This window comes from Nothobranchius furzeri, chromosome 2 (genome assembly GCF_043380555.1).
Source record: "Nothobranchius furzeri strain GRZ-AD chromosome 2, NfurGRZ-RIMD1, whole genome shotgun sequence".
Taxonomy (NCBI): domain Eukaryota; kingdom Metazoa; phylum Chordata; class Actinopteri; order Cyprinodontiformes; family Nothobranchiidae; genus Nothobranchius; species Nothobranchius furzeri.
Genome location: NC_091742.1, coordinates 82345343 through 82371982, shown reverse-complemented (window position 1 = coordinate 82371982; position 26640 = coordinate 82345343). Strand labels below are relative to the sequence as shown.

General features: G+C 40.8%; 1 protein-coding gene across 1 annotated transcript; it reads right to left on the bottom strand.

Annotated features, from left to right (window-relative positions):
• Positions 1-12395: 12395 nt before the first annotated feature.
• Positions 12396-22939, bottom strand: syt4 (synaptotagmin IV). The gene is made up of 5 exons (XM_015946290.3): positions 22770-22939; positions 18924-19540; positions 18310-18633; positions 13330-13450; positions 12396-12939 (listed from the first exon to the last, which is right to left on the bottom strand). Exons 1-5 carry the CDS (start codon positions 22801-22803, stop codon positions 12620-12622), a joined length of 1416 nt encoding a protein of 471 aa, XP_015801776.3. The 5' UTR covers positions 22804-22939; the 3' UTR covers positions 12396-12619.
• Positions 22940-26640: the final 3701 nt, after the last annotated feature.

Below are 26640 nucleotides of genomic sequence, written 5' to 3'. Positions count from 1 at the left end.
TAATTACTATGAAGTAGTCAGAATGTAAAGCAATATACATTATACACTGTATCAAAATATATAGAATCACATACACAAAAACAAACAATAACTAAATATTAAGAATATATGAACATAGTATATAATATATATTCTAAATAGCAAAAATGTTTCACACATAACAAACTAAGAAATTGTTTTATTTGGTGATGTTATTTTCAGTCAAGTTTAGTTAATGCTTCAATAAGATGTGGGGATTAAATATTATCTAGAGAAATATGTGTATGTCTGCATGTTTCCCATGTCCAAGTCCACACACACACACACACACACACACACACTGGACCCTTCCAAAGGTCAAAGGTGACTACACTCAGCTTTTGCTTGAGATTTTTCAGATGAAACTGAGCTGGGAGAGGAATGAGAAGTGAGTGATCAATGGAGGATGTGTGATACACTTTGTGGTTTCATAACAAGGCAGGAGACGGATGTTGGTGTGTGTGTGTGTGTGTGTGTGTGTGTGTGTGTGTGTGTGTGTGTGTGTGTGTGTGTGTGTGTGTGTGTGTGTTTCAGAGACGGATGGCTCTGAGTGGCCTCTACTGACCACAGGGAATTTAGTAAGAAATGCAGAAAGAGGAAAATCTTTTGACAGATGATGCAGCAGGAGAATAGCTCCGGTAAGTTGGAGTGATAAATAAAAATGAAGAAACACAAACAGTAAGATTTATCACATGGGACACAGATATGTTCTAAACATTTTGATCTTTTCCATCCCTATCTTTGCTTGGGATCCTACTTAAAATGTTGCCCTCTCTGACTTCACTTGCATAAGTAGCTGATCTGCGTTTGCAAACAGCTCACATAACTAAAAATGACAGAACTTTGTACCTCTGAGAATCATTTTCTACCTTTTTTCCTTTTTGCCTACAGTTTTTGTCTGTTTACTTTTCTGTTCTATACTCCCACCTAGGAACTTCCACACACACTCCAGACTTTGTCCAGCCTCTCATCTTTAGTTAGGAAGGATGTTCTAAGTGCCGTTGGGTCCTACAGCATATATGAGATGGTCCACTGCCTTGCTGGAATTTGTAGTCTCCATCAGGAAACAAACAATGGGGATCCCATGGAAGTTGGACTCTGTTGAGAACACTTTCATTTTGAGATGAAAATATAAATTTGATCCCACTCACAGAAGTGTTATGATATGAATGTGGAGCAAGACTGACACTGAACTGACACACGGCCACGCTCACAAAGCTGGACACGTGCGATTTATAATGCCACCAACCTCTCACCTCTAGGGATTTAGTCCAAGAAACAAATTGTGTCTATCAAAGATAAACGCCTAATGTCTGAGAAATCTAATGACCACCAGAGGGTTCATGCACATAATTCTCCAAACATATTCAAGGTAAAAGCCTAAAGTATTGGAAGATGGTCTCACTCTCGACAGCCACATTTCATGGACTCAGATTCAGGCTTTTTCGAGAGGCTTTGTTCAAGGATGAAGCCGGTCCTACTGAGGGTCCATTTAGAAACAGTGATCCATGTGTTTATATCTTCCTGACTGTATTACTGTAATACCTTCTGTTGGAATACCGCAGATCCGTAGGCTGCAGATGATCCAGAACAATGCAGCTTGAGCATATCAGCCCAGCCTTGTTTGCCTAGCATTGGATTCTGGTTCAGTTTAGGAATAAAATGATTTTTATTGATTTATAAGCGTTACGCGGAGGAGCTTTGTCCTCTTTGACAGGTTTGCTGTGTCTGTTTGAGTCTACCTGTACATTTGCCAACGCTTCAAACCTTGTTGAATCTCCCTCGTAAACACTGTTGGATATCAGTCACCAACGGTGGAAACCTATCAATAATATGGCTTTAAAGAAATTATGTTCAGTTAGTTTGTTTTGTCTCTAAAACATGTGGGGTTGTCTTATTTCTGATGTTTGTTCCATTTCTGCTTCTTTAGTATTGATAACACGGTAATAAGGTTACAATACCAGCTTACTGCCTGTGTGTATATGCATGTACCGTTGTTATTTTGGTGCTGCTGTAACAAGTGAATTTCCCCACTGTGGAATCAATAAAGTCTATTCTGTTCTATAATTTACTCAGATTAGTTCCTTTTAGTATATATTGTTAACATAGTAGTTTTTTATTAGGGAATAAAACACTGCCACCTGTTTTACAATAAAATCTGTAACATATTCAGCTCCATCAGACATGTTTACACAGAGTTTTTCTTTGTGTTTTTACTTCCTGTATATAAAAATAATGGTAACTCTTCTCCCCTTTTAGCTTTGCTTGTCTCCTGGGCTGTGATCTCTGCAGACACGAACCACCTCATGCTGTTTTTACCACTATTGTCTTCTTTAATCTCTCCTCTCTTGTTTCTCACTGTTTATTTTCCTTTTGGAATAAACTCCATGGGCATTCAGCATAAACATGGTGCACATGCTTTTTCTGTTTATTGTGTCAAAACCAGCAGGGACAGAAAATCCGAACTGTGTGGAACCAGCTGCTTATCGGTGTGTTCCTTCTGACCGTTACTTTTCAAACCTGTTATCTTTTTTCTCGTCTTTCCGTTTGACTGACACAGCGAGACGTCTCCCCTGCTTTCCACTTTAGTTCCCACAGCTCCAGCTGTCTCCACCCTGACACTCCTCCTCCTCCTCCAGAATATCTTCCTCCATTTCTTGTCCTCTTTTTTTTGCAATTCATTGTCCCTCTACATGAGAAGCTGTACTGGACGGCGTTGCTATGACAGCAAAGGTGTGAAAGAGAGACGAGCAAAAAGGAGAGAAAAGATATCAGTGTATCGGCTTTTAACCATTTTGTTTGTGTGTCTAAATCATACTCAGACATAACAAGATCTGGCTTTCTGTATCATTTTGCTGCTGTTCCCAAGGACGAGGACCTGTGGCCTTCATGGTGTTGCTATGGCAACCCACATGCATCCTCCACTTGATCGTTCTTCTTAGTTGTTAAGCCTCAGGTTGTGCCTTGAGTGTTTAGAGTGATGGAGCGCTGACTGGACTCTCTACTGACTGAAATGATGAAGCTGTAATGCATTTGCTTTTTGGAAACTGTATACAGAAACCAAAAAATATGACACAAAATGTACTGTCAGACAGTTGTTTTAATCTTCACCCACAGTTTTAATACTGTTTGTACACAATGAGTAAGAAGATTGAATATCAGCTGAATCAGATCATTGTGAATCTAAGAAAACAATACTTATGAATCTTTTTTTTAATTATGTTGCACTGCTCTTAATTAATTTTGGAATTTTATTTATTTCAATTTCCTGCTTCTGAAAGGCAATGCACCGCCAGATGGACTTGGATCAGCAGATGTTCAGAAAACAGATGGCCATCACAGCTAATTAGCATTAGCAAACAGAAAAGTGGCTCCAGCTCATTCAGCTTTCCGGTTGGTGCAGCTTCAGTGTTGGTGCAGAAGAAGCTGAAAGTCTTTCACAGGACATACTGGATGAGATCACCGATGAGGAATTACCCATTGCTTTAATTCAGTCACTTGTCAACATTAAATTGTCTTAGTTTAAAACTCATTTGATAAAAATGAAGTCATCTCCAACTTGACAGTTAAAAGGTCAGAGTTAAACCCGAGAATGTTGTGCTCAAAAGTTCTCAGGGTATAAATGTTTTGCTAGTTAACAACTAATCCAGATGAGGCTAAGATCACTTCTGTCACAGATGAAAAAAAATCTGTAGTCTTAAAAAAAGGTCAAAAACTGAAAAACGTGAAATTTATTGTCAAATTCTGGCATTCCACCAGATACGTACTGTAGGTTGCACATATCATCAGCCTAGAATAATACGCAGCTAAGAACTGTCAAGAACTGGTTGTTTTAGAAACACCGTTTCACCATGCTGAGGTCATTCTTGGAGCTGTCACCTACTGTTTACATGCTAGTTAGTCTAGAGCGTTGACTGGCAATGTGACAGTTTCTTCTGCAGTCATTTGTGATGCCAAACAGGTCTTGACAGAACAGCAGGGCAATGATCTGTAGAGTAAGAACAAGCTGCACAGCACAGCACAGCCGGAGTTCTGCAGTGATTTTAGTGAGAGAGAATCATCACTTATTAACGTTCCAGTGATGCATTTTGCAGCTCTGTGAGCAAACATGCTGGGAAATCCCAGCTTGACTCTGGCCTGCTGTCTGATACGCTCTAATCTGTGATGCAGACAGTGCTGACAGTTTAGTAAACAAAATAATCTGAGCTACCCTGCTCGACATGAGATGACCCCGTTTGTAATTTATGTCAGAAAAACAATCATATTGTGAGGAAAAAATAATAATACATACTAGCTGATTTAGTCACATGTTTGTTGGAATTTGAGTGATACTTTCTGCAGCCTCATAGAAGTGGAAAGAGATTTGTGCATGTGGACAGAAGTGAAGCTGAACATATATCTCAGGAAATAGATGGTGCTGTCAGAATGTGCTGAAATTGCTTCGTGCAGAGCTGTTAATCAGTGAGACTGCCTGCTGCTCTGAGTGAAAGCCTGCAGACTTCTGGTGTTTCACTGACTAGAGATGCCGATCACATGTGAGCGCTACAGTACGTTCTCCTCATATGTGTACTTTTTAAAGACTGACAAACTAAAATGAATGCACTTCAATGACTTCACTAGTATTCATCATGTCCTGCTCTGATGTAAAGCAGAAATCATTAACTAACTTCACACAGTTACATCTATTTCTTTGCACGCCCACAGCTTGAACACCAGCCATCCCACCAGTTAATGAGGTAACTGTGTGCATTCACTGAGGTGTAAATGGTTCGAATCATTATGTGTGCATGAGGCACCGGTGCACACACCAAGCATATGTAAAGGTCTACGTCAAACTAATGGTCTACTTGGGTAAAAATCTTTTGCATGATGACTCATCTCTCCCATCCCCGTGGTACGCTGGGGACAGATCTCTCCACACAGACAGAGTGAGAGATCGCTTCAAAGAGGAGCTCACTGGAAAATTACAACAGTTCCGGAGGGAAGGACTATTATGGCCATGACGCATCCTGCTCTGACTCTTGCAGACGATGAAGCCGAACTTACAGATTCATGTTTTTCTTTGTGTAAACAGAAGCTTTGTTGTTCACAGTGTTGTACATTCACTGCAATTGGAAGATGCTTTGATTTGGAAAGAAGAAGGTTCTGGAAAACCTACAGAAGCTAAATGCAAAAACTGATCATAAAAAAAAAAGCACTGAAGCTAGGAGCTTACTGATAAATCACCCAAAGCAGTCAAGGAATACAACAGTGGGCTGTAGGTCTATCCAGCAGCATTGATGTTTCTGCCAAAAACACATTAAATGTATTCAATTCCATGATGGTGGGAGAAATAAGGTGTTTCTCAATATAAAGGTACCTGGCCTCGCGAGGCGATGTCTTGCGAGGCCAGGTACCTTGCTTATGAGGACACTGTCCTTCCATGGTCAAAGAAAACATTTAAATGGAACATACTTGCACCACGTGACTATGCCCATTAATTATTCCCCAACTGTGTGACTTTAACTTCTGCATTTTGATTTTGGTCTGCGTTCACCTTATCTCTCACCATTGTGCGGTTTCATTAATCTCCTTTCAACACTCTAAGCTGTCAGAGTTTCTTGCTCTTTTCAAACCTCCTCAGGCGATATATCTGCATCCTCCCCCTACATTGTCTCTTTGAAGATAATCAATTCCCTCTGTGCGCATACTAAACACTTCACACTCCAGGTTCGGTTGCAGACTACCTAGAAGTTGGTAAATAGTTGGGGTAATATGATTAAAATGACAGGTTTGAATAAAAAAACTAAATATTTCTCCAAATATATGCTTTCTACAGGAACATATACCAACATAACAAGAAAAACAGGGGGATTTGCGGGATGGATGGAAAGATGAGCCGACAGCTTAGGGCTTCATCTGCAGTGAGGTTTTGGGCTTCATGATAAAAACAGAGCTGAGCACAAGAATCACATTATGGATCCATCTGTGTTCCGACTTTCACGCATGGTCATGAGATTTGGATCATGTTCAAAAGATTGAGATCCTGGTTATGAGCAACTTAAAGAGACAATGTGTAGTTTTTACCGTTAATCTCTGGAAATGTCTATCAAAACGTTATTGAAAATCATTTAACCCTCTCACTGTCTTTATGAGTGTGACCCCGCGAGGAAAGTTGACCATTGAGCAGGATTGTTGGTTTATCCCTTGAGGTCCACGTGGCAGGGGTGAGGTGTTGCTTACTCCTCACCCCTGCCACGTGGACCCAAAGGATAAACCATCAATCCTGCTCAATGGTCAACTTTCCTCACGGGGTCACACTCATAAAGACAGTGAGAGGGTTAAATGATTCCCAGAAACTGAGTGGTGGAGCTAATTTCATAGATTTCCCTTCTTAGTCCAGCATAAAATGAGCTGTTGGAAAGTGAATACAGCTCCACAGTAACAATAAAGTTAGAACTAGTGCAGATGCACATGGGTCTGTTCAGTGCATAACAAGAAAGTAATAAGCCTGTTATTATGTAACCGCATATAGCTTAGAGGTTAGCTAACTGTAAGCTAAGCCTTCTCTGAAACCGAATCATTTTATTGCCAAGTGACTTTCACTTCATCTAGAGGTTGCATCAGTGAAATAGTACATACATACAAATTAGGTCAAGGGTCATAATATGATAAGAATATTAAGACAGAATGAGAAATAATGCAATGATAGTTAGGGGTGGTCACAGTCTTTCAGCTTGTGAATCACTTTTACAGTGAGGAGCTCTGTGTGATCAGCAGGGCTGTGTGTGTGTGTGTGTGTGTGTGTGTGTGTGTGTGTGTGTGTGTGTGTGTGTGTGTGTGTGTGTGTGTGTGTGTGTGTGTGTGTGTGTGTGTGTGTGTGTGTGTGGGTGGGTGGGTGGGTGGGTGTGTGTGTGTGTGTGTGTGTGTGTGTGCCTGCGTGAGTGCGCCTGCGTGAGTGCGTGCCATGGAGCATCTTGGAAGGAGGGAGTACAAAAATGTAAGTTCTCTATGGAGGATGTGATGGAAAGTAATGTACAAACACTGAACTAGAGAGAGCTTGGAGTAAAGATGCTGCCCCTCCGCATCAAAAACAGCTAAATTGGTTCAAATATTTCACTAAGATCTCTCTTATTTGTCTTGTCCAGAGGGTTTCCAGGCATTTGTCACTGGGAGAAGATTCTGGGCAGTGCTAGAACTTCCCGGAGTGATAGAATATCCTCTCTGGCTTGGTGATGCATTGGTATCCCCCCAGGAGTAACTAAAGTGTCACTGGGTTTCCCTCCTGCATCATTTACAATTACTACTTGACTTTAGATAAGCCAAAGGAAACTGAAAAATAGAAATGACAAACCATGATCTAAATTGGTGTGCTGAGAAGATGTTTACTAGAATACATTGCTCTTGCAGTCAAATGGACACACATGGATAACCTTTCTCTGTCTACTCACTGAAATTGACTTTACCTGTTAGTGCCGATGTTTGGGGATGGCTAACCTATTGATCTACACGAGTTCATATGTGTCAGAGCACATCTGCTTGTATAGACCTAGTGTCTAGTTATGGTTCATTTCAGATGCTCTATGATCCAGTCTCATGGGACTAATTGCTAACTGTCTCACTGAGACGGCTTACAATAAGCACACAGCAAATGCCACAAAGCATGCTGCTGAATCCTTTACAGTTGTCATAGCAACTGCATCCATTATAGAATGTGATTGAACACATAAAAAATCTCTGTTTGTTAGAACACTTTGTTAAAACATGGTCTATAGAAGTGGTGAAATGTCAGCGTGTCCCTTGGCTACTCTGATGTTGGATGGGGTTGATGTCAGATAACTGAGCTGGTGATTAAATGTTTGACCTCTAAACATGTAGAGCCCTAAACTGTCTATTTTCAAATGTTCCAGTCATAATACTAAATGTTAGAATTTTTTAATTTTTAAAGGTTCACGTTTAAAGACTTGCTGACCATAAATCAGCTAAATAATCTAAACGTAGTGTAGCTGGAAAAGTCGACAGTGGCAGTTATTAAACGAACACATGCCATTCATCTGGTTTATCACATGCATGAAACCAAACAGAAACCAGCATCAGCGAAGGAGCTCTTAGGCCAAAAAAATAAGAAAATCCCACTTCTCCCGAGGCTCCGCCATAGAGCAACTGATGTAAGTCAGAGTAGGTCTGTGTCTGTACTGAAAGAGAGAAAGTCAGGAAGGAAGAAAGGAAAAGGATGAGGCGTGCTGAAGCAGCTGTCCTTCTCCTGAACCACTTAGCTGATATTAAATTCAGGATGATTTCATCCCGGAGCACTTAAGAGACCCAGCCGTTGTCGCATCATCAACTTGGAAAAGGTCCCAGTGATGTCATCTTTCAGGGTGAGGGTTGAGAAATTCACTGGTGCAGATTAAGTGCAACGTTTAGAATTTAAAAGGTTTTGATCTAATATGAATTTCTGTAGAATAAGGCAGATGTGGCAAGACTAAAACACATTTAAAGTGCAGCTTTAATATTTGGTTTTTAAATGGAAGCATTTTAAACACACAAATTTGACTGTCATTATGGGGACTCTCTGGTGACATCATGCAATCAACTATCATTTACACTAAATGACTAGCCATAGTTTGTTTAGTCATCCTGTAATCCAAAGGGTGAGCCTCAAAAGGCTCGATAACCATGCATTTACATTCACATCGCCTTTTTGATGAGAAGTCCTCTTGTGCTTGTTGTTATGTCGGTAATGAACCCATTTAGCTATAAAAACAAGTACACAAACACACTGTAACATGATGTCGGAGCTGTTCCACCGAAGGTTATTTACCCTCTCTCTTCAGATGTCTCTGACACAGAACTAATCTGCATGAGATATTGCTCAAGGTCATGCGTTTGCTCCTAAAACCGTTTCCTTTCCAGCTCAAGAGTAGAATGAAGACAAAGAACTCTTTCTTTTTAATAAATCTGTCATGACTCCCAGTCTTTCACCCTCCTCTGCCTCTGCTGCCCTCAGCTACATCAAGCCCTCAGCCACTTCCTTCATCGCACCTGTCCCTGTCATCAGCTCATTACACACACCTGCTCCCTCTGCTATATATTCACCAGCCAGCCACCAGTCCCCTGCCAGATTATTGAACGCTCTTTGCCAGTAGATCTTCCAGCCTTTCACCTTGCCTCATCACAGCCTCCAGACCTCGTTTTCACGCCTGACCCCTGCCTTGAATTCTGCCTGCCACCACGACCCTTGGCTGTCTTCCACCACATCTCCAGCCTGTTCCCTTGACCTGCTCGTCCCGATCTGGTTTTGACCCACGCCTCCTCTCCGACTCTGTCTCCTGCCTCGCCCTCTTCGGGTAAAGTCTCTAGTGGAAACATTTAAAGTTATTTACTTATTATATTCTATAGGATTATAATATCAAGTAATTATTATTTTCATTTCACAGATTGGTTCACATTTTATTGTTGGCTAACACATTGTTTGACTAGCTTTATTAAAATAGAGTTCTTTGATTTTGTCACGACCAGAACTTGGAAGACCCGTGATGACACCAAACACAGTAAAAAGTTCAATAAAAAGTCTTTATTAGATGTGACTGATCACACGTGTAACGTGATGCAATGACTGTTTTTCCCCCTCCTCTGCACAAGACTAGTCTGCATGAGATAAGTCTCAAGGTCTCATGCATTCCTTCTAACCAGCTTATTTTCAGCTCAACAGAAGAATGAAGAATGAACTCTTTTCTTTTAATTAATCAAAAAACTCTATTTTAACAAAGCTAATCCATCAAAGTGTTAGTCAATGAATAAGATGTGACCGATCTGTGAAATCAAAATATTAATTACTTTATTATGATCCTATAGAAAATAATGAGTAATATGACTTTAAATGTTCCAACAGGACTCATTTCACGCAGCAATAAAATGACACAATACATTACTTTCACTGATCCAATCAGAATCTTACAGATCTGACGGAGGCGTGGTTTTGATGGTGTTTGGTAATTTTTCATTCGACAATAAACCATAACATCCGAAGTATAAAATTATGCCACGTCATCTCTAACGCCAGTTCAAAGCGTTCCAGAGAAAGTGACGGAGTGGCCAATCCTGATCTATGCTCTTCAACCGAAAGAACCAACGACAAGCTGAAAAATTTGTCGCTATTCCAACAGCGGCAACAGTTCCTTTCAGAATAAAAGCTGAACCATCAAGACCCAGGCTTGGGTCTCACCAGACGCCAACAAATTGCCGTGACCCGGACGTATCCCAGGACGGGTGGTCGGTTGCTTTGGCTTCTTCTACAAGCTCCGGCTCCATAAGGTCAATCTCGACCTTTACACCTCCTGATCTAGACGGGGACTTCCGCTCAGGGTATGTAGACCGGCAAATGGTGTCTCATGTGTTTATGAACCTCCTAACCAAAGCTTAATGCGAAGACATCACCTTCAGTTCCCATCAGAACAATCACTTCTTCGGATTTGCTGGTTCTGATTAACATCACACGTCATCCCATTCACCGTCTCTTCCACTTTAGTTACACCATACATTTAGTTTTAAAGTCAGTCTAGTTTAATTTGTTAGTAACAAAATTCTTAACTTTTAAACTTGACTCTCTCTCTTCTGTTGTCTCTGAGGGAATACGAAGCTGTTATCTAATCCCTGCAATAAAAAGTTCCAATCTTCTGGTTTAAGTAACTCACAGAACTGTAAGGTGGATTTCTTGTTTCCTATGGAATCCCACACCTTATGGCTCTTTAAATAACACGTAAGCTAATTCATTACACACATAATGTAAAAGTCACATGACACATTGCTTTTACTGATCCATTCAGAACCTTCCAGGTCTGATGCGAGGTGTGTTTTGGTGGTGCTTGGTAAAGCTGTCCCTTTTTGATTCGACCATAAGTCAAAACATCCGAATTATAAAACTATGCCCACATCATCTTTAACTCGAGTTCAAAGCTTTCTAGTGAAGTTGTCAGAGTGGCCAATCCATAACTTTCCTCTTCAGCCGAACGAACCTGACGACAAGCTGGACAAAATCTGTTGCTGTTCCACCTGCTGCAACGGTTTCTTTCAGAATAAAAGCTGAACCATCAACCCCTTTTTGAGTCTCGCTAGATGCCAACAAAACTGTCGTGACCCGGAAGTATCTCAAGACTGGTCTGGTCGGCAAACCCTGCTTTTCCTACCGGCTTCAGTTCCAGAAAAGGTCAAGCTGGACCTCAACATTCCTGATATGACAGGGACCTCCACAAAGGGTACGTAGGCCAGCAGAATGGCGTCTCAATGTGCGTTATAAATCTCCAAACCAAAGCTTAGCGCGAAACATCATCTTCACTCCCATCAGAACTAATCGTTTCTCTGGATCTGCTGGTTCTGAAATATTCACACATACACCGTTCTCAGTCTTACCTCACCTTAGTTACACCATGCACCCAGTGTTGAAGTTAGTCTAGTTTTAATTTGTTTAGTAATAAATCTTTAAACTTTTAAAACTTGACTCACTCTTTTTTCTTGAAGTTAATGTGAAGTGTTGCTCAATCCCTGCAATAAAAAGATCCAATCTTCTGATTAAACTTACTTCAAGATCCATTAAGGTGATATTTCATATTTTGTGATATTTCACATTATATGGTTTCTAATTAAATGTAGGAACATCTTCGCTACAACACACACACACACACACACACACACACGCACACACGATAAGAGCAATTGTGTAAAATGAAAGATCAGATGCTTGTTAGTCTTGCCTTATTTTATAGTAAGTTACAGACATTTACAGTTCACCTCCTTCTTTGTGCTCACAGTAATGGGGACAAAACACCAACAGTAAACATTATGTGGCTCACATCCACACACTCGCATGTCTCTAACAAGTTTAACACAATCTCCCCCAAAGACACACACACACTCACATGAATAAATGCATCCAACATTTCTGTCCCCAGTGCATTCCACTCCAGTCTACTCTCAGACCCCCTCATTTAGGATAGTTAAGCAATGTTACCACTTCTACTTATAAAACAAGGTTGACCAAAAATAATAAGAGTAACTGAAATCAAAACAATTAATAAAAACATCCTACAGTTTTTAGAATAAAATGTTGTCATTATAAAATAAATTTTAATAATCCATATTTTTTACAGTGTTCTCAGATGTGGCTGATTCTGGTTTTCCTACAATGGTTCTAGGTTACTATCTACAGAGGCAGAAATAGAAGAGGAAGGAGGCGAGGAAAGGAAAGAGTCATAGCAACATTTAAGACATTCTGCACAGCACACATTTACAGTGACGAATGGATGTTGCCATGGAGATGATTTTGGATGTTACCAAGATATTCTCAGTGGCAGTCTTTGGGATAATTTAAAGCTACAGGGTTGCCTTCATCACACTCTACCTTCCACCTGAACCCCAGTAACTTTAAAAATGAGTGAATTTATAACAGAGTGACTGAACTATGACATCAAAGTCCATTCCTATTTTGTCACCCATCCCCACCCACTTCAAAAAGTTCAATGGATATTGGCCAGCAGGAAACCGTACACTGCCAATCCTCATTTCAGGCCTTCTCAGTGTTGCACCAGTTCAAATCTGGATGGCAGAATCATTCCAACTTTTTTTTTTAATCTTCCAACATGGCATGCCATTTTGCAATTTGACGACGTGGGTGGTCACAGATCTCTCTCCAGTGCTCACCGGCAGTGCCGGCGGCAGATGTGCCCAGCATCAGGCGCCCAATTACAGTGTTGGTGCTGCGTGAGTTTGCATTGTCTGAGTCCATCAGCAGCAGCTCTACACAGGTGTCCCTCAGCCCTTCTTCTGAGGGCAAATCAAAGACAAAGAGCTCATTGAAGACTGGATTGGGGGATGACTTCTTCACGTGGGTTTTCTTCTTACATATGCGCTTCTTGCCATGGTACATGTTGACCTTGACATATGGATCTAGAGAAGAATGACAGAGATGAAAATTAGAAAATATGTGCTTTAGATCCATCTTTACAGCAGTTACTTGCAGGACGTTATTCAAAGGAGAGATCAATTAAAAAAATCAATGGACAGGAAGTAATGGGCATTGCCAATGAGGTCAGAATAATCTGGCTGGGTAAGCATTGGGTGTATAGGTGTGAGTGTGAGTCACTATCACAGCCTGACTGGATTACTGTGGTTCAGCAGTGGTGAACCCTAACCCTAAAAGCAATTATCACCACTTCTTAAGTCAACAACATGTCTAGATGAGCAACGTTTATTTAGTCTGGTGTCTTTTCAAGTATCTTGAATAAATGTGTTGGCACAGTCCCAGAAATAATATTGAAATTATGAGACAAAACATACCTGTAGGTCCATTGTTTTCAGTTTTGGGTAGGTGGCGGGCTTTGAGGACAACAACAGTCAGAGTGTTGGTGGTGGACTGGTAACACAGCGACAGCAGCAACTCCCCTTGCCCTGAAGACTTCTGTGTAGAGACGATGATTGGAAATAAAAATGGCAGTGAGATGAAGAACAGAATTATTCTGGTTAGAGCTTTCCAAATGAGAGCCAAAATGGAATTTAAATCACAAACATCAAAGATGTTACAATATAGCCATTTCATTTGAAGTTAACCTAACATCACAGCTTCACCTTGATGTAAGCCATTGCATCATCATCAAACAAACTCTAGTCTCTCAACAGCAAGATGCATTGTAGAGAAAACATTTTAAATGAAAACCTCTCGATACATTAACACATTGATTACTATAACTGCATTAAAATGTCTAAAAACAGAAAAAATGTTAATGAAAATTATTATTCACAGCAGCAGGGTAAAATCTACATGAATCAGCAGTCAACACCTTAATTACTACTCTTAGTTTTTGTATTACAAATGGCCTATTTTATATTGCGCCTTCTACAGTCTTAGAACCCCCCAAGGGGCTTTACAACACTATCAATCATTCACCCATGCATGCACAGATTCACTCCCCGGTGGTGATGAGCTATGATGTAGCCACAGTTTCCCTGGGGCGCACTGGCAGATGCCATGAAATGTACCATTTGTTTACATGGAGGGGGTGGAGCTTAAAACATATTCTGCAGCCAGCCACTAGAGGGCCTTTTTTCTATATTCAGCTTCCGGATTGCTTTCCTTTTTTATAGTTTGCATGTAAGTTTTCAAATGGATCAATGATTACAAAATGCTTTTATTGGCATAAAACAAGAAAAGGTATCTTTAGAAATTAATTAATAATTTTAAGTTATATGTTAGATGAGATGAGTCGACCTTCAGATATATATCCATCCAACCATCCATTTTCTGAACCCCCTTGTCCACGTAGGGTCGTGGGAGGGGGGGGGGGGGGGGGGGGGGGGCTATCTCCAGCGGTCAATGGGCAATCAGGCGGGGTACACCCCGGACAGAGAGCCAGTCCATCGCAGCCTCAGATGTATATAAAAGTATTATGTTAGTTTCTCTAATACTAATCTACAGTTTTGCTGGTTAGAAATCCTGCTGCTATTGTTTCAGTCCTCACTTTTCACACCCGCTTCGAAGCAGGTGCTTTTCGTAACTTCTTCTTCTTCTGTGGTGTTATGAGATCTCGACTAACACACGTTTGTGAAACTCCCAAATCTATTTGTCACAGACTTGTCACTTTGATGGCGCTTCACAGACACAATTGTATCTGATTCCACACCCACGCCACACCCAAGAGGATTTTCCAAAGGTTTCCATGGAAATGGTTACACTTTCAGACCTCATTATACAGATTGTTCCAATGCATTTTATATCATTTCTCTGGGGAAATTCAGAGAGTTGACTAAAAGCAGTCATATGTTTTCTATCAGGAATATAAAACTTACTATATTGTTTAAAGCATCTTTGGGTGTCTAGAAAAGTGCTATATAAGTTCAATGCATTATTATTATTATTATTATTATTATTATTATTATTATTATTATTATTATTATTACTATATTGTACTTAATTCAGGAATTTGTCTGTGCTCACATATGCATGGTGACAAAACAGCGCACCCTACACCTACAGGCAAAGAAAGCCACCACCCTGCAAGAAAATGGCTACAGCTAAACACATAAATTAGGATACTGCATTTCAGTGAGTCTTGCACAGTTTAAAGTAACAATTTTAAATTGATTAAAAGTTGAATTGTATTCTAAATTGTTTTACTTCAACTGAAAGCATCACAAGTTGTTTTAAGGAAACGTGTTTTCTTCTTTTTACTTAAAAAAATCTAGAAAAAAATAAATCTAAAAGTAAAAATTCTCAGCCATCTTGGCAAAGCAGGTTCAGAGGGTGAATATTTGTATGAAAGGTTTATTATTTTTCTCTTTTATTCATTTTATTTATCTTATTTTATTTGTTTTAGCAATAAAATAAAGATAAATTTGAAATGGATGCTAAAAGTATTCAGAAGGGTGGGGTAACTCTAACCCTAACCCTATATTTAAAATAATACATGTTTAAAGCCTAATATTTAACTATACCTTAGTTGTGTTCATGAGAAAGGGACAAAGCATCACTGTTAGATGATTACTTCATCATTCTGCAAATCCCTGATTCTCTCTCACAGTCCATCAATCCATTTTCTTCCGCTTATCAGGAGTCGGGTCGCAGGGGCAACAGCCTAAGTCGAGAGGCCCAGAAGTCCTTATCCCCAGCTTGGGTTGGCTTTTCTGGGGGAAACTCAAGGCGTTCCCTGGCCAGGTGAGAGACATAGTCCCTCCAGCATGTCCAGGGTCTTCTTTTAGGTTTCCTCCCAGCTGGACGTGCCCAGAAAACATCACCAGGGAGGCTTCCAGCAGGCATCCTAACTAGATGCCAAAGCCACCTCAACTGATTACTGTGAGCCCCTCCTAGATGACTAAGCTTCTCACCCTATCTCTAAGGAAGAGTCCAGACGCCCTGTGGAGAAAACTCATTTCGGCCATGTATCTTGCTCTTTCGGTCTCTACCCAAAGCTTGTGAACATAGGTGAGGGTAGGAACGTAGATCGACCGGTAAATCAAGAGCGTTGCCTTCTGACTCAGCTTTTTTTCACATTCTCACACCCAAAGCGTCAAAATATGACACGTGTGACCAAGCGTCACAATATGACGATTTGGGATGCCCCAGTGTGTCAGGATAGGACGCATTGAGGATGCGCTGTCCCAGAGCACCGGTATCCGATGCCCGAGGTGAAAAGGGCATTTGACCGACTTGTGAACTACTTAACCTTCCCCTTGCCCCCATTCTAACCTTAACCAGCTTAGTTACTGAGTTAAGGTTAGGATTGGGGTGAGGGGAAGGTTAAATCGAGGAATAATGTCCGTGTCACCGCGAGCGTCAAATACGGATGCCAGCGGTGAAACGTGTCCCTGTGTGTCCTATCCTGACGCGCTGGGGCATCCCAAATCAACATATTGTGACACTTGGTCACACGCGTCATATTTTGACGCTTTGGGTGTGAGAATGTGTTGGTACAGCACCTGCATCACTGCAGATGAGCACCAATCCGCTTATCAATCTCACGCTCCATCTTTTCCTCACTCATGAACAAGCCCATGAGATACTTGAGGCAGGACCTCATCTCTGACCTGGAGAAGGCATTCTACCCTTTTCCGACTCAAGACCATGATCTCAGATTTAGAGGAGCTGATTCTAATCCCAGTTGCTTCACACTTGGCTGTGAACCGCTCTAGTGAAAGCTGGAGATCACTGTCTGATGAAGCCAACAGGACCACATCATCTGCAAAAAGCAGATACCCGATCCTCAGGCTCCCAAAACAGATCCCCTCAACACCTTTGCTGCATCTAGACGTCCTGGCCGTAAAAGTGATGAACAGAATTGGTGACAAAGGGTAGCCTTGGCAGAGTCCACCTGTCACTGGGAATGAGCTTGACTTACTGCCGGCAATGTGGATCAAGCTCTGACACCGGTCATATAGGGACCTAACTGCCCATAACAGAGTCTCACAGTCAACCTGCCAAAAACTCAGAAGCTATAAACGCTCAAACATTTCAGTAATTTTTTTGTTATTATCACAATTCAACCAAATCCATTAAGACAAATAATAAAACCCCAGTGCATGTGGGTTTTATTTTAGAGCTTAATTGCAAAACAATGACATTTCTTTATCAGGCTGATAATGAGTTGTCGTGTGGAAGGGGTCCTCACCGATGCCAGGAAGAGCCAATCTGAAACAGAACTCCCATAATCACCTCCCTAGAGTTCCATAACAGTCTCAGTTCTGGGAATTAAATGAATAAATAATGAGATGCACATGGTGACCTGTCTCAAAATGGATGTCTTAGATGTATGACTTCACCCTCTAACAGCCTTTGGATATTTGTGAAAATATAGTCATGACTGTAATTACACACACACACACACACACACACACACACACACACACACACACACACACACACACACACACACACACACACACACACACACACACACACACACACACACACACAATATTACGAATGGAAGAATACAAATAAAGCAAAGAGAGGAATGAAGGGACAAACTCCAAAGCCTTTCATGTATCTAGCCTTACTGCAGTCTTATTTAGCCCATCCCCCGATGTTGGTTTCAGCTTTCAGATCCATAAAGGTAATGTTACAACCAATCCTTTCTGTCTCCACAGAGAGATGCACTTCCTATCTGAGCTCTACACTGATTTTTTTAACTATTCTGCTACCTTTCAGAAGACACACAGCAATGTAGGACTTCTTCTGGCAACTTAACAGTTAAAATGTGCAATTACAGTGAAAAGCAGTGGTCTTGTTTTTATAGGGTCATTATCATTTTTTGCATTTAAATTATTTTAATCTAGCTTTGTGAACCACACATCATTAGGTTTAGAAGGGATAAATGATTTTTAGAGTGGTCATTTACTGATTAATTTTATGTATGTTATGCACTTTGATGTTGGCAACACCACATTCCTCCTAATTGCTTTGCTGCAGTGATGTAAGGCGCTTGTGATGCAGGCAATGATGTTAGAATGAGACAAATAAAGACCCACTGCTGGATACATTAACCACATTTAACATGGCTGAATCATGTCTAAATTTAGTCTGAGCAAAATGACTAAGACTGTGGATGATGTTCCAAAAAAGAAAAATGAGAACTTCACTTGGATAAAATTCAAAAGCTTCAGATCTCTTTTTTGTAAGCGTAAACAAAGTACTTGTGTACAAATTTGAAAAACATCCCTTCCTGCTTTTATCAAAGACTAACACAAGCTCCACCCACTCGTTTCCCAAGCACTTGTTATCCATGGCAACAAATAACATAAAGGACATAAGTATTTCCTAATCCTTACCTTAATGTTCCTTTTGATAATCTCCCGGCTCATTAGGACACGCCCCTCTGATAAGTCGATCCCAGACAAAGGCACAAGGGTCTCTCCGATGACCTCATCACGAGAGAACCGGTCAAAGCTCAGCACCATGAAGTGAAGGGCCAATTCAGAGACTCGAGCCAGGGGGATCCCATAAAAACTGAAGGTCTCATCAAAGGCGGGATCTAGAGTCTTTCGGAGTACTCTAGTCTTTACGCGGTGCTTCTTCTCTGGCAGCAGCGTCAGCTTGATGTAGGGGTCAGATGTAAGGGACTGCTCATCAGTTGGGGTCAAGCCATGGGCTTCCTGAAAATAAATAAATAAATAAACAAAGGCAATCTTTTCTTTAACCCTCTCACTGTCTTTGTGGGTGTGACCCCCGCGAGGAAAGTTGGCCATTGAGCAGGGTTGATGGTTTATCCCTTGGGTCTGTGTGGCAGGGGTGAGGAGTGAGCACCACCTCACCCCTGCCACGTGGACCTCAAGGGATAAACCATCAATCCTGCTCAATGGTCAACTTTCCTCGTGGGGTCACACCCATAATGACAGTGAGAGGGTTAATGGCACCTCAGGACCCATGTAAACACGAGCAGTACCTTGATATGAACAATGAATGCCTTCCTTTCTGCCTGGTACTCAAGGGAGAAGTGGAGGATTCCTAGCTCCCCTCCCTTCTTCTCTCCCTGAGGCCTGTCAACAGCTGGGGTTGGGGCTTGGCTGGAGAGAGTACTAGATGGTGAGGAGAGGTCAAGACGCTCCATTGCACCAGGTTGGGTGAAGCCTGCATGGGGGGAGGGCAGCTCCAAATCTGGGGAGCTCCGCACCGTCTGGTGGTGGTGATGAAAAGGTTTGGTGGTAAAGTTGCCATTCAGATCACGCTTTTCAAGATCAAGATGCAGAGCCTGTCGGGAACCATTGGGACTTAAAGCCAATTTGGCGACACCTGAAGGACTCATTGGGGTGGTTTGGCAGTTTCCATTGACATCAGTTTTACTGCTGTCATTAGCTGCTGAGGTGGCAGGTCCAGCAAACTTCTTCTTGCCACTCAGGCTTTCTGGGTAGATGTCAACCCCTTTAAGCATGTGCACAAACTTGTAAGGGGGAGTCTTCTGGGACTTTGTGCTTTTGCGCTGGCAACAGATCCAGGCAAAGGCTGATGTAGTGAAGACGAGGCCAAAAACACTCAACACAGCAACACCTACTGGCACTGCCACTGCAGATGAGGACACAGAGTGAGGAGAGGAAGAACAGGGAGGAGAGTGGGAGGGAAATGAGAAAAATCTGTTGGTGTTACTAGAAAAAAGCATTTCAAAACAAGCAGCCGTAAAATGTGCACCCATGAAAATGATGAGCCCAACATATTGTGTTATAGCACTGAAGAAATGAAAATAGCAGTATTTCTGATGGAAAGACAAAAACAATGGAGTCCGCTCAACCACACACTTCAAAGTCCAAATTACCCATAGAAGATGCCTAAATTCAGATGATCTAACAATAACTAGATAATGTATAGGAATCAAAATCATCCACCAATGGCGATCCACAAGTCTGGGATAGGGATGTTAGAAGCAGCATAGTAACTAAAAGCATCTCCACCATGTTTTGTTCTGACCCGTGGTTCTACCAGCTGATTATTTCCAAGGGATGTCAGAGCCCTATTGGGTGTATATACAGGAATGAGATCAAGACATGTATTTTGGTCTTATGCTTTTGAGTGATTTGTAAATAGTAGGAGCACTTTGAAATCTATTCTGTAGTTTACTGGTAACCAGTGTAGGGATCTACGAACAGGAGTGATTCAAACTCAAATCCAAAGATACTTTATTAATCCCAGAGGGAAATTAGGGTTTCAGTACACACAATTCTGAGATCAGACATACATGCATAGGCATAGACACATGACAAGAATTGGTGACTGTGGTCATTCGCAACCCAAGTCGCACTACCTTAATAGAGGTCAGAGGGGTTTACATGAGGATTGGGTCAGGTGGAGGAAAAAAAGGCACTTCAGAGTTACCCTCCACAGGGAGGGCAGTTTTGCTATGCAAAAAACACCTCAGACAGAAATGCAACAGACTTCAGATATTACACAACATAAGTGTCCACTAGGTGGGCGGTAGGGTTGGGGACTGTTCACACATGTGCTCCATTCTCTTAGTTCTCGTTAAGACTCTAGCAGCAGCATTCTGAACAAGCTGCAGTTGCTTCACAACTTTTTTGGGAAGACCAGTTAGCAGACCATTGCAGTAGTCCAGCCAACTAGAAATAAAAGCATTAATGATTTTTTTTCTAAGTCTGGTCTGGACATGAGACCTCTGACTCCTGATATTTGATGAAGGTGATAAAACGCAAATTTAGTTAAAGCTTTACGTTGTCCAGAGAAGCTCAGGTCGAAGTCAATAATAACACCAAGATGTCTAACCTGGGTTTTTGTCTTTATTCCCCTGGAGTCTAGCTGAGCAATAACATCCATTCTATCCCTCTTGTTACCAAAGACAATTACTTCAGTCTTGTCTTTGTTTAGCTGAAGGAAGTTTGATTGCATCCAGTCGTTTACTTACTCTAGGCACTGACAGAGTGAGTCCAGCGGATGATAGTCACTAGGTGATAGGGCAAGGTAAATCTGGGTGTCATCAGCATAGCTACGATAGGCGATGTTGTTATTAAGTATGAGACAACATCGCCCCTGTCTTTGAGATAGGATTTGAACCAGCCAAGCACTGCGCCTGATAGTCCTACCCAGTTTGTGAGTCTGTCCAGAAGGATGTTATGGCCCACTGTATCAAAAGCTGCACCGAGGTCAAGCATCAACAGGACAGATGCTTTACCTGAATCAATGTTGAGATGAATGCTGTTTAATACCTCGATCAGTGCAGTGCAGTCTCTGTGCTGTGGGGCTGTCTAAATCCTGACTAGTTAAGTAAATGACTGATTAGAGTCCTAAACGTAATATACCAAATTTGATGTGGTCAAACACATGACCAATAGCTGTCTCCATTCTCTACAGGACATTTGCCACAGCATAGAAAATAACAATGGACTCCACTTATCAAGTCTATGACCCATTCACCCATTTTTATTCAAGCAGAAACTTGAGCAACCTTCACAAATGGACAACAACACCAAAAAACCGCTTCTGACCCTTCTTCTAAACAACATAAAAGCTTAAAGGAGATTTTTTTTCATTCAATAGATATCTTTCTAGTATCAGGTTGACTGGTTAAGTAGCCTATAGATGTTTAGTACTGATTGGTAATTTATAAGTTGTCAATCACAAAAATATCATGACAAAGAATTACATCAATCAGAGCCACACCCGACTTAATTCCTCTACTGTGGTATCACTATTGTGGTCCTGAACCGTGACTCAGTAGCTATCATGTTGCCTTCTAATGCATCTGAGATTAATGAGAGTATTTCAAAAGAGAAAATGCAGTCCATTTCCTGCAATTAAGAGGACGACCCATTGGATAAGCACTCAGATTAGCCCATCCAAAGTGATGCTGCTGGCGGAGCGGGGGTGGTGACCAATCACTCAAGCTCTTGTCGTTTTCATTGGGTCGTAATCAAATATGTTGGATCATTTGTTCTTGTGTTTCGTATCTGCCACTTCACATTTAACATTATAGGGTTGTGACACCGGAGGGAAAATTATAAAATGTTATTCTTCATTGGATAACAACAAAATATGACTTTATTCTGATTTTATTTGGTTAAAGAAAGAGACAAATCTGTGTATCTGAAAGCAGAATTAAAGTTTCATGTAAGTAATGGACCATTTTTAAGAATACAAAGAATTTTTGATCACTGCAGATGTTTGAAATGTTTTCTCTCTTTCTGCTCATTAATTTTTTATATTAAAGTCCTGGGTGGGATGCTTTTCAAGGCTGAAGCGACAGACAGATGGATGAATCAATGGGAGGGCTGTGAAAGAACTGATGCATGGTTGCATAATAAAACAGATAAGTGATTTTTCACACTTCACCTTTCTAATAATGTCCCCCCCCCCCCCCCCCCCCCCGCCCACACACACACACACACACACAAAATTCTGACTTAAATATTTAATCTGTTTCTAATAATTGCTTCTACTGAGACAGTCTGAAGCATGGCCTGACCTACACCCTGATTATTTTCTCAATTATTACTTACATGCATACAAGTTTGGCTGTGAATAAAAAAAATTAAGTAAAAAAAAAGAACATTTTAATAGTAAAAGGTAACATATTTGAACTTCTACTTATTGAATTTTCTTAATAAAAAAACCATCAGTAAAATTGGACCGAAAGTGGGTTAAACAAGAAGTGGTAACTGGATAAAAAAAACCCTGAATATTATGGAATCTACCACAATTAAATCCACTTATTAATGCCTAGTGGTGTCTTTTGAAGTATTTCCCATCAGTGTATGGGGTAAAATATGGGTGTGTTGTGAGGACTTACCAGGCTGAGTTCCATCCGCCAACATAGGAGCCATGATCCCTGTCCAAGGTGCTGAAAGGATGCGTCTGTTTCCTCTTCAGTTCACGTTGAGCTCCTGATGACAAGAAGCAGTGTATCTCCTCTAATATTTCGATTTGTTGATGTTTAATATTAACAAAGAGTCTGTGTTTGGCTTCAATAATTAAAAAAACAGCCTTTTTTCCCAGGGATTGCCTGGATGGATGCTCTCCTCCCAACGTTGTTACGCTTTGATGCGTGAGTGTGTCTCAGAGGCGGCAACACCCCTCTTACTCTCTCTCCCTTTTTTTCCTCTAAGCTTTGTTTCCTTGGTCTCTCTCCCACCTCCAGCTCTCCCCCCCTTCCGTTCCGACTAACGCTGAGCTCATCAGTGCTGACGCAGTGGTGACGGAGGCTGGCTGTGAAATCAGGGCCCCCCGGTAGAGCAGCACAAACAGGTCTGCCAATTTCCCTGATCGGTTGTCAGGAAGTGAACACTGTCAATCTGTGCCTGCATCCTTTCTCTCTCTCTCTCTCTCTCTCTCTCTCTCTCTCTCTCTCTCTCTCTCTCTCTCTCTCTCTCTCTCTCTCTCTCTCTCTCTCTCTCTCTCTCTCTCTCTCTCTCTCTCTCTCTCTCTCTCTCTCTATCTGTGTTCAACATTCTGTTGATAAGCCTAATGAAAGAGGTCATGTTGACCATGGCCCTGTCAGCCATTAAATAAGTAGCTGTTTATCTGAAAAAGTAGGTTCATGTGCACTGTAGCTATTTTCTGTGATAGAAAAATATTTAAATTAAAATGTCAGAGATATGAGATGAAATTTATTAACAAAATAAAGATTTTCAGATTTATTTTTCAGGTTTTGTCAAGAGTAAATGTAAGAAAATGTGGTTAACCAGAAACATCTGGCAGTTGGATTCTTATTTTTTTATTTTAGATTTGCTGGCATTCCATTGATGACCTCATCATAAATAAATAAAAAATACAAACAATACAATAACACTTGTAATAAAGCATTGTCAAAAAGTCAAAATAATTAAATCCAAATGTGGTGAAATACCGCCCTCTTGTGTTGGGAAAAATAACTCCTCAAAGTCCAACTAGTCTTAGCAAGATGATTCCAACCAGAAATTATCCTTCAGCAGTATTGTGACAAAACAATGTTTAAATACTTTCCTATGTTGCATTTTGCAAAACAGCATAGCTTGTGTTGTGGGTCATTTTAATGCTGAGCTGGTCCTGTATCTTGGAGTGATTTGACTCAATGATGACAAAGTTTAAATGAAAAAAGATAACGATTCTTACAATCCAGTCCATGTCAGTACAGATGTATGCATGCATCTGGAGGAGATCTCAGCCCAATCCAATCTCCCCCTGACCAACGCCTGAAGCATACTTTCATCCCTTGGGGAAATGAACAGTCCTTGTAGGGAGATGCAATGAGAAACTGTTGAGGTCTAATGTGTTCGACGTTGACCTCCTCGAGTTGGTTGATGTGGAAGGAAAACGACCGAGTCAAAAACTAAGGATCGAAACAGTTTTAATGCACAATCTGCAGATAGTGGAGACCAACACGGTGCAACATACAATAAGTGCTCACACCGTGTGCTCAGAATGGTCTGGCTGGTCTGAAGATAGAGTGTTTAAGTAGGAGTCTGGCTCTTCCCTCTAGGGTGCGTCTTCCTGTGATAGGTCGATGAGCGCGTGATGGGCTCATGTTCTTATCTCTGATTGGGTGTTGAGTGCGTGTGCAGCTCATGCTGGATGCATGAGCTGTGAGAGTTACTTGTTTCGCTCTAAGCTTCACTTCCTCCACTTCCTCATTAGATGTTCCAGCTGTCACTGGGAGTTTCCCTGTCTGTGGGTGCCTACTTTGACTGTTATCAGGGTGAATCAGACCATGCTTTGCACTCACATGGGTGTCTCCAAATGTCACATCTGAACATTGTATGCTGCACAATATATTTGCAAATATGTCCTATGTCTCAAATCCCAGAGTAGCTAATCGGTGGCTCGTGGTGTCATATTATCTAACATATCGGTTCGATAAATAAAACTGGGCCGATATTAACAACCGATATTTTTTCCATCTCATCTCCATTTGTTTGCCTGTTTCACTCAGTCATGTGAACAGTGAATGAAATCATCTCAGAACCGTAAATGTGTGTTTTGTGTGTACATAATAACATAAATTCAGCTTTATTAATTTTCATTCTATACAAAATCTGCTGATTTTAGAAGCAATAATGTCAGTATATCAGTATGGGCTAATATCGGTTATCGATCATAACAGATCTTAATATCGGTATCGGCCCAAAAATTTCATATCAGTGCATCACTAATAAAAACAAGCTGGGCCCAGGATGGAGCCCTGGGGAACTACACCTCTAGAAATATTCACTTATAGCCTCAACATAAATATTACTTCATTTATTGTTATCACATTCGAATAAACATGAAAATGTTTCGTCCGAATATCTGTTTCTTGTTATAAATATAACAGCTAGAAGGATTTACAGTTAAAATAGGAGAAACATTTCAAAAAACTATTTACAATTAACCACAGAAATAGGTACAATTATGTTTAATCAAGAGATAATAAATAAAGTAATATTTAGGTAAATTTAACCCTTTACATGTGACCAGGTGTTGGTCTTTCTTCTGTTAGACCAGACAGGTTCAGAGTATTGGAGAGGAAATCTGTCGTTGGTAGAGAGTGGAGTCAATAATCAGAAAGATCGATCTGGTTCGCCGCTGCAGAGGGAGATACACACAGCCTTCAGCTGGACCCGCGCCCAGCTCTTCACTGCTGCACCAAGTGTTTCTGAAGTTCTCTCTGTCCACACAGCTATATTTATTAGGAAAACAAGGAATGTGATCATAGGTATTATGTGCGAGCATTCTGACATCTGCACCTGCATTTGCACGTCATTTGCCTTGATAAGCAGGAGCTAATTGCCTTGTTAGGCAGGAACTAATACATCACATAGATTTGTAATTCTAAAATAATCAGGAACATCCTGGAACATCCTTGATAGCAGGAACACGCTGGTACTGAGACAAGGCGGAGAGGAGATGGAATGTCTCACTCCCTTTTTTGAGGTACGCAGCTGTTTAGAGCTTGTGCAGAAAAGCACTGATTATTATGAACAGGATTCCATAATGTAGAAAAAGCATATATGAGCTTATACATATATTTTCACAGGACACTGTGATCAATTTTTGGCAAGGGAAATGATCATTTGTTGCTATGTTTGAGGTGTTTATGAATGAGGAAGAGACCCAGCATCCTGTGATGGCACTAATAACATCAAGAGATAATAAATAAAGTAATATGTAGGTAAATTTAACCCTTTACAGGTGACCAGGACTCTGTGATCAATTTTTGGCCAGGGAAATTATCATTTGTTGCCATTTTTGAGGTGTTTATGAATGTGGAGAAGACCCAGCATCCTGTGCTGGGACTAATAACATCAAGAGGTAATAAATAAAGTAATATTTATGTAAATTTAACCCTTTACACGTGACCAGGACACTGTGATAAATTTTTGGCAAGGGAAATTATAATTTGTTGCCATTTTTTATGTGTTTATGAATGTGGAAGACACCCAGCATCCTGTGATGGGACTAATAACATCAAGAGATAATAAATAAAGTAATATTTAGGTAAATTTAACCCTTTACATGTGACCAGGACTCTGTGATCAATTTTTGGCAAGGGAAATTATCATTTGTTGCCATTTTTGAGGTGTTTATGAATGTGGAGAAGACCCAGCATCCTGTGGTGGGACTAATAACATCAAGAGATAATAAATAAAGTAATATTTAGGTAAATTTAACCCTTTACACGTGACCAGGACACTGTAATAAATTTT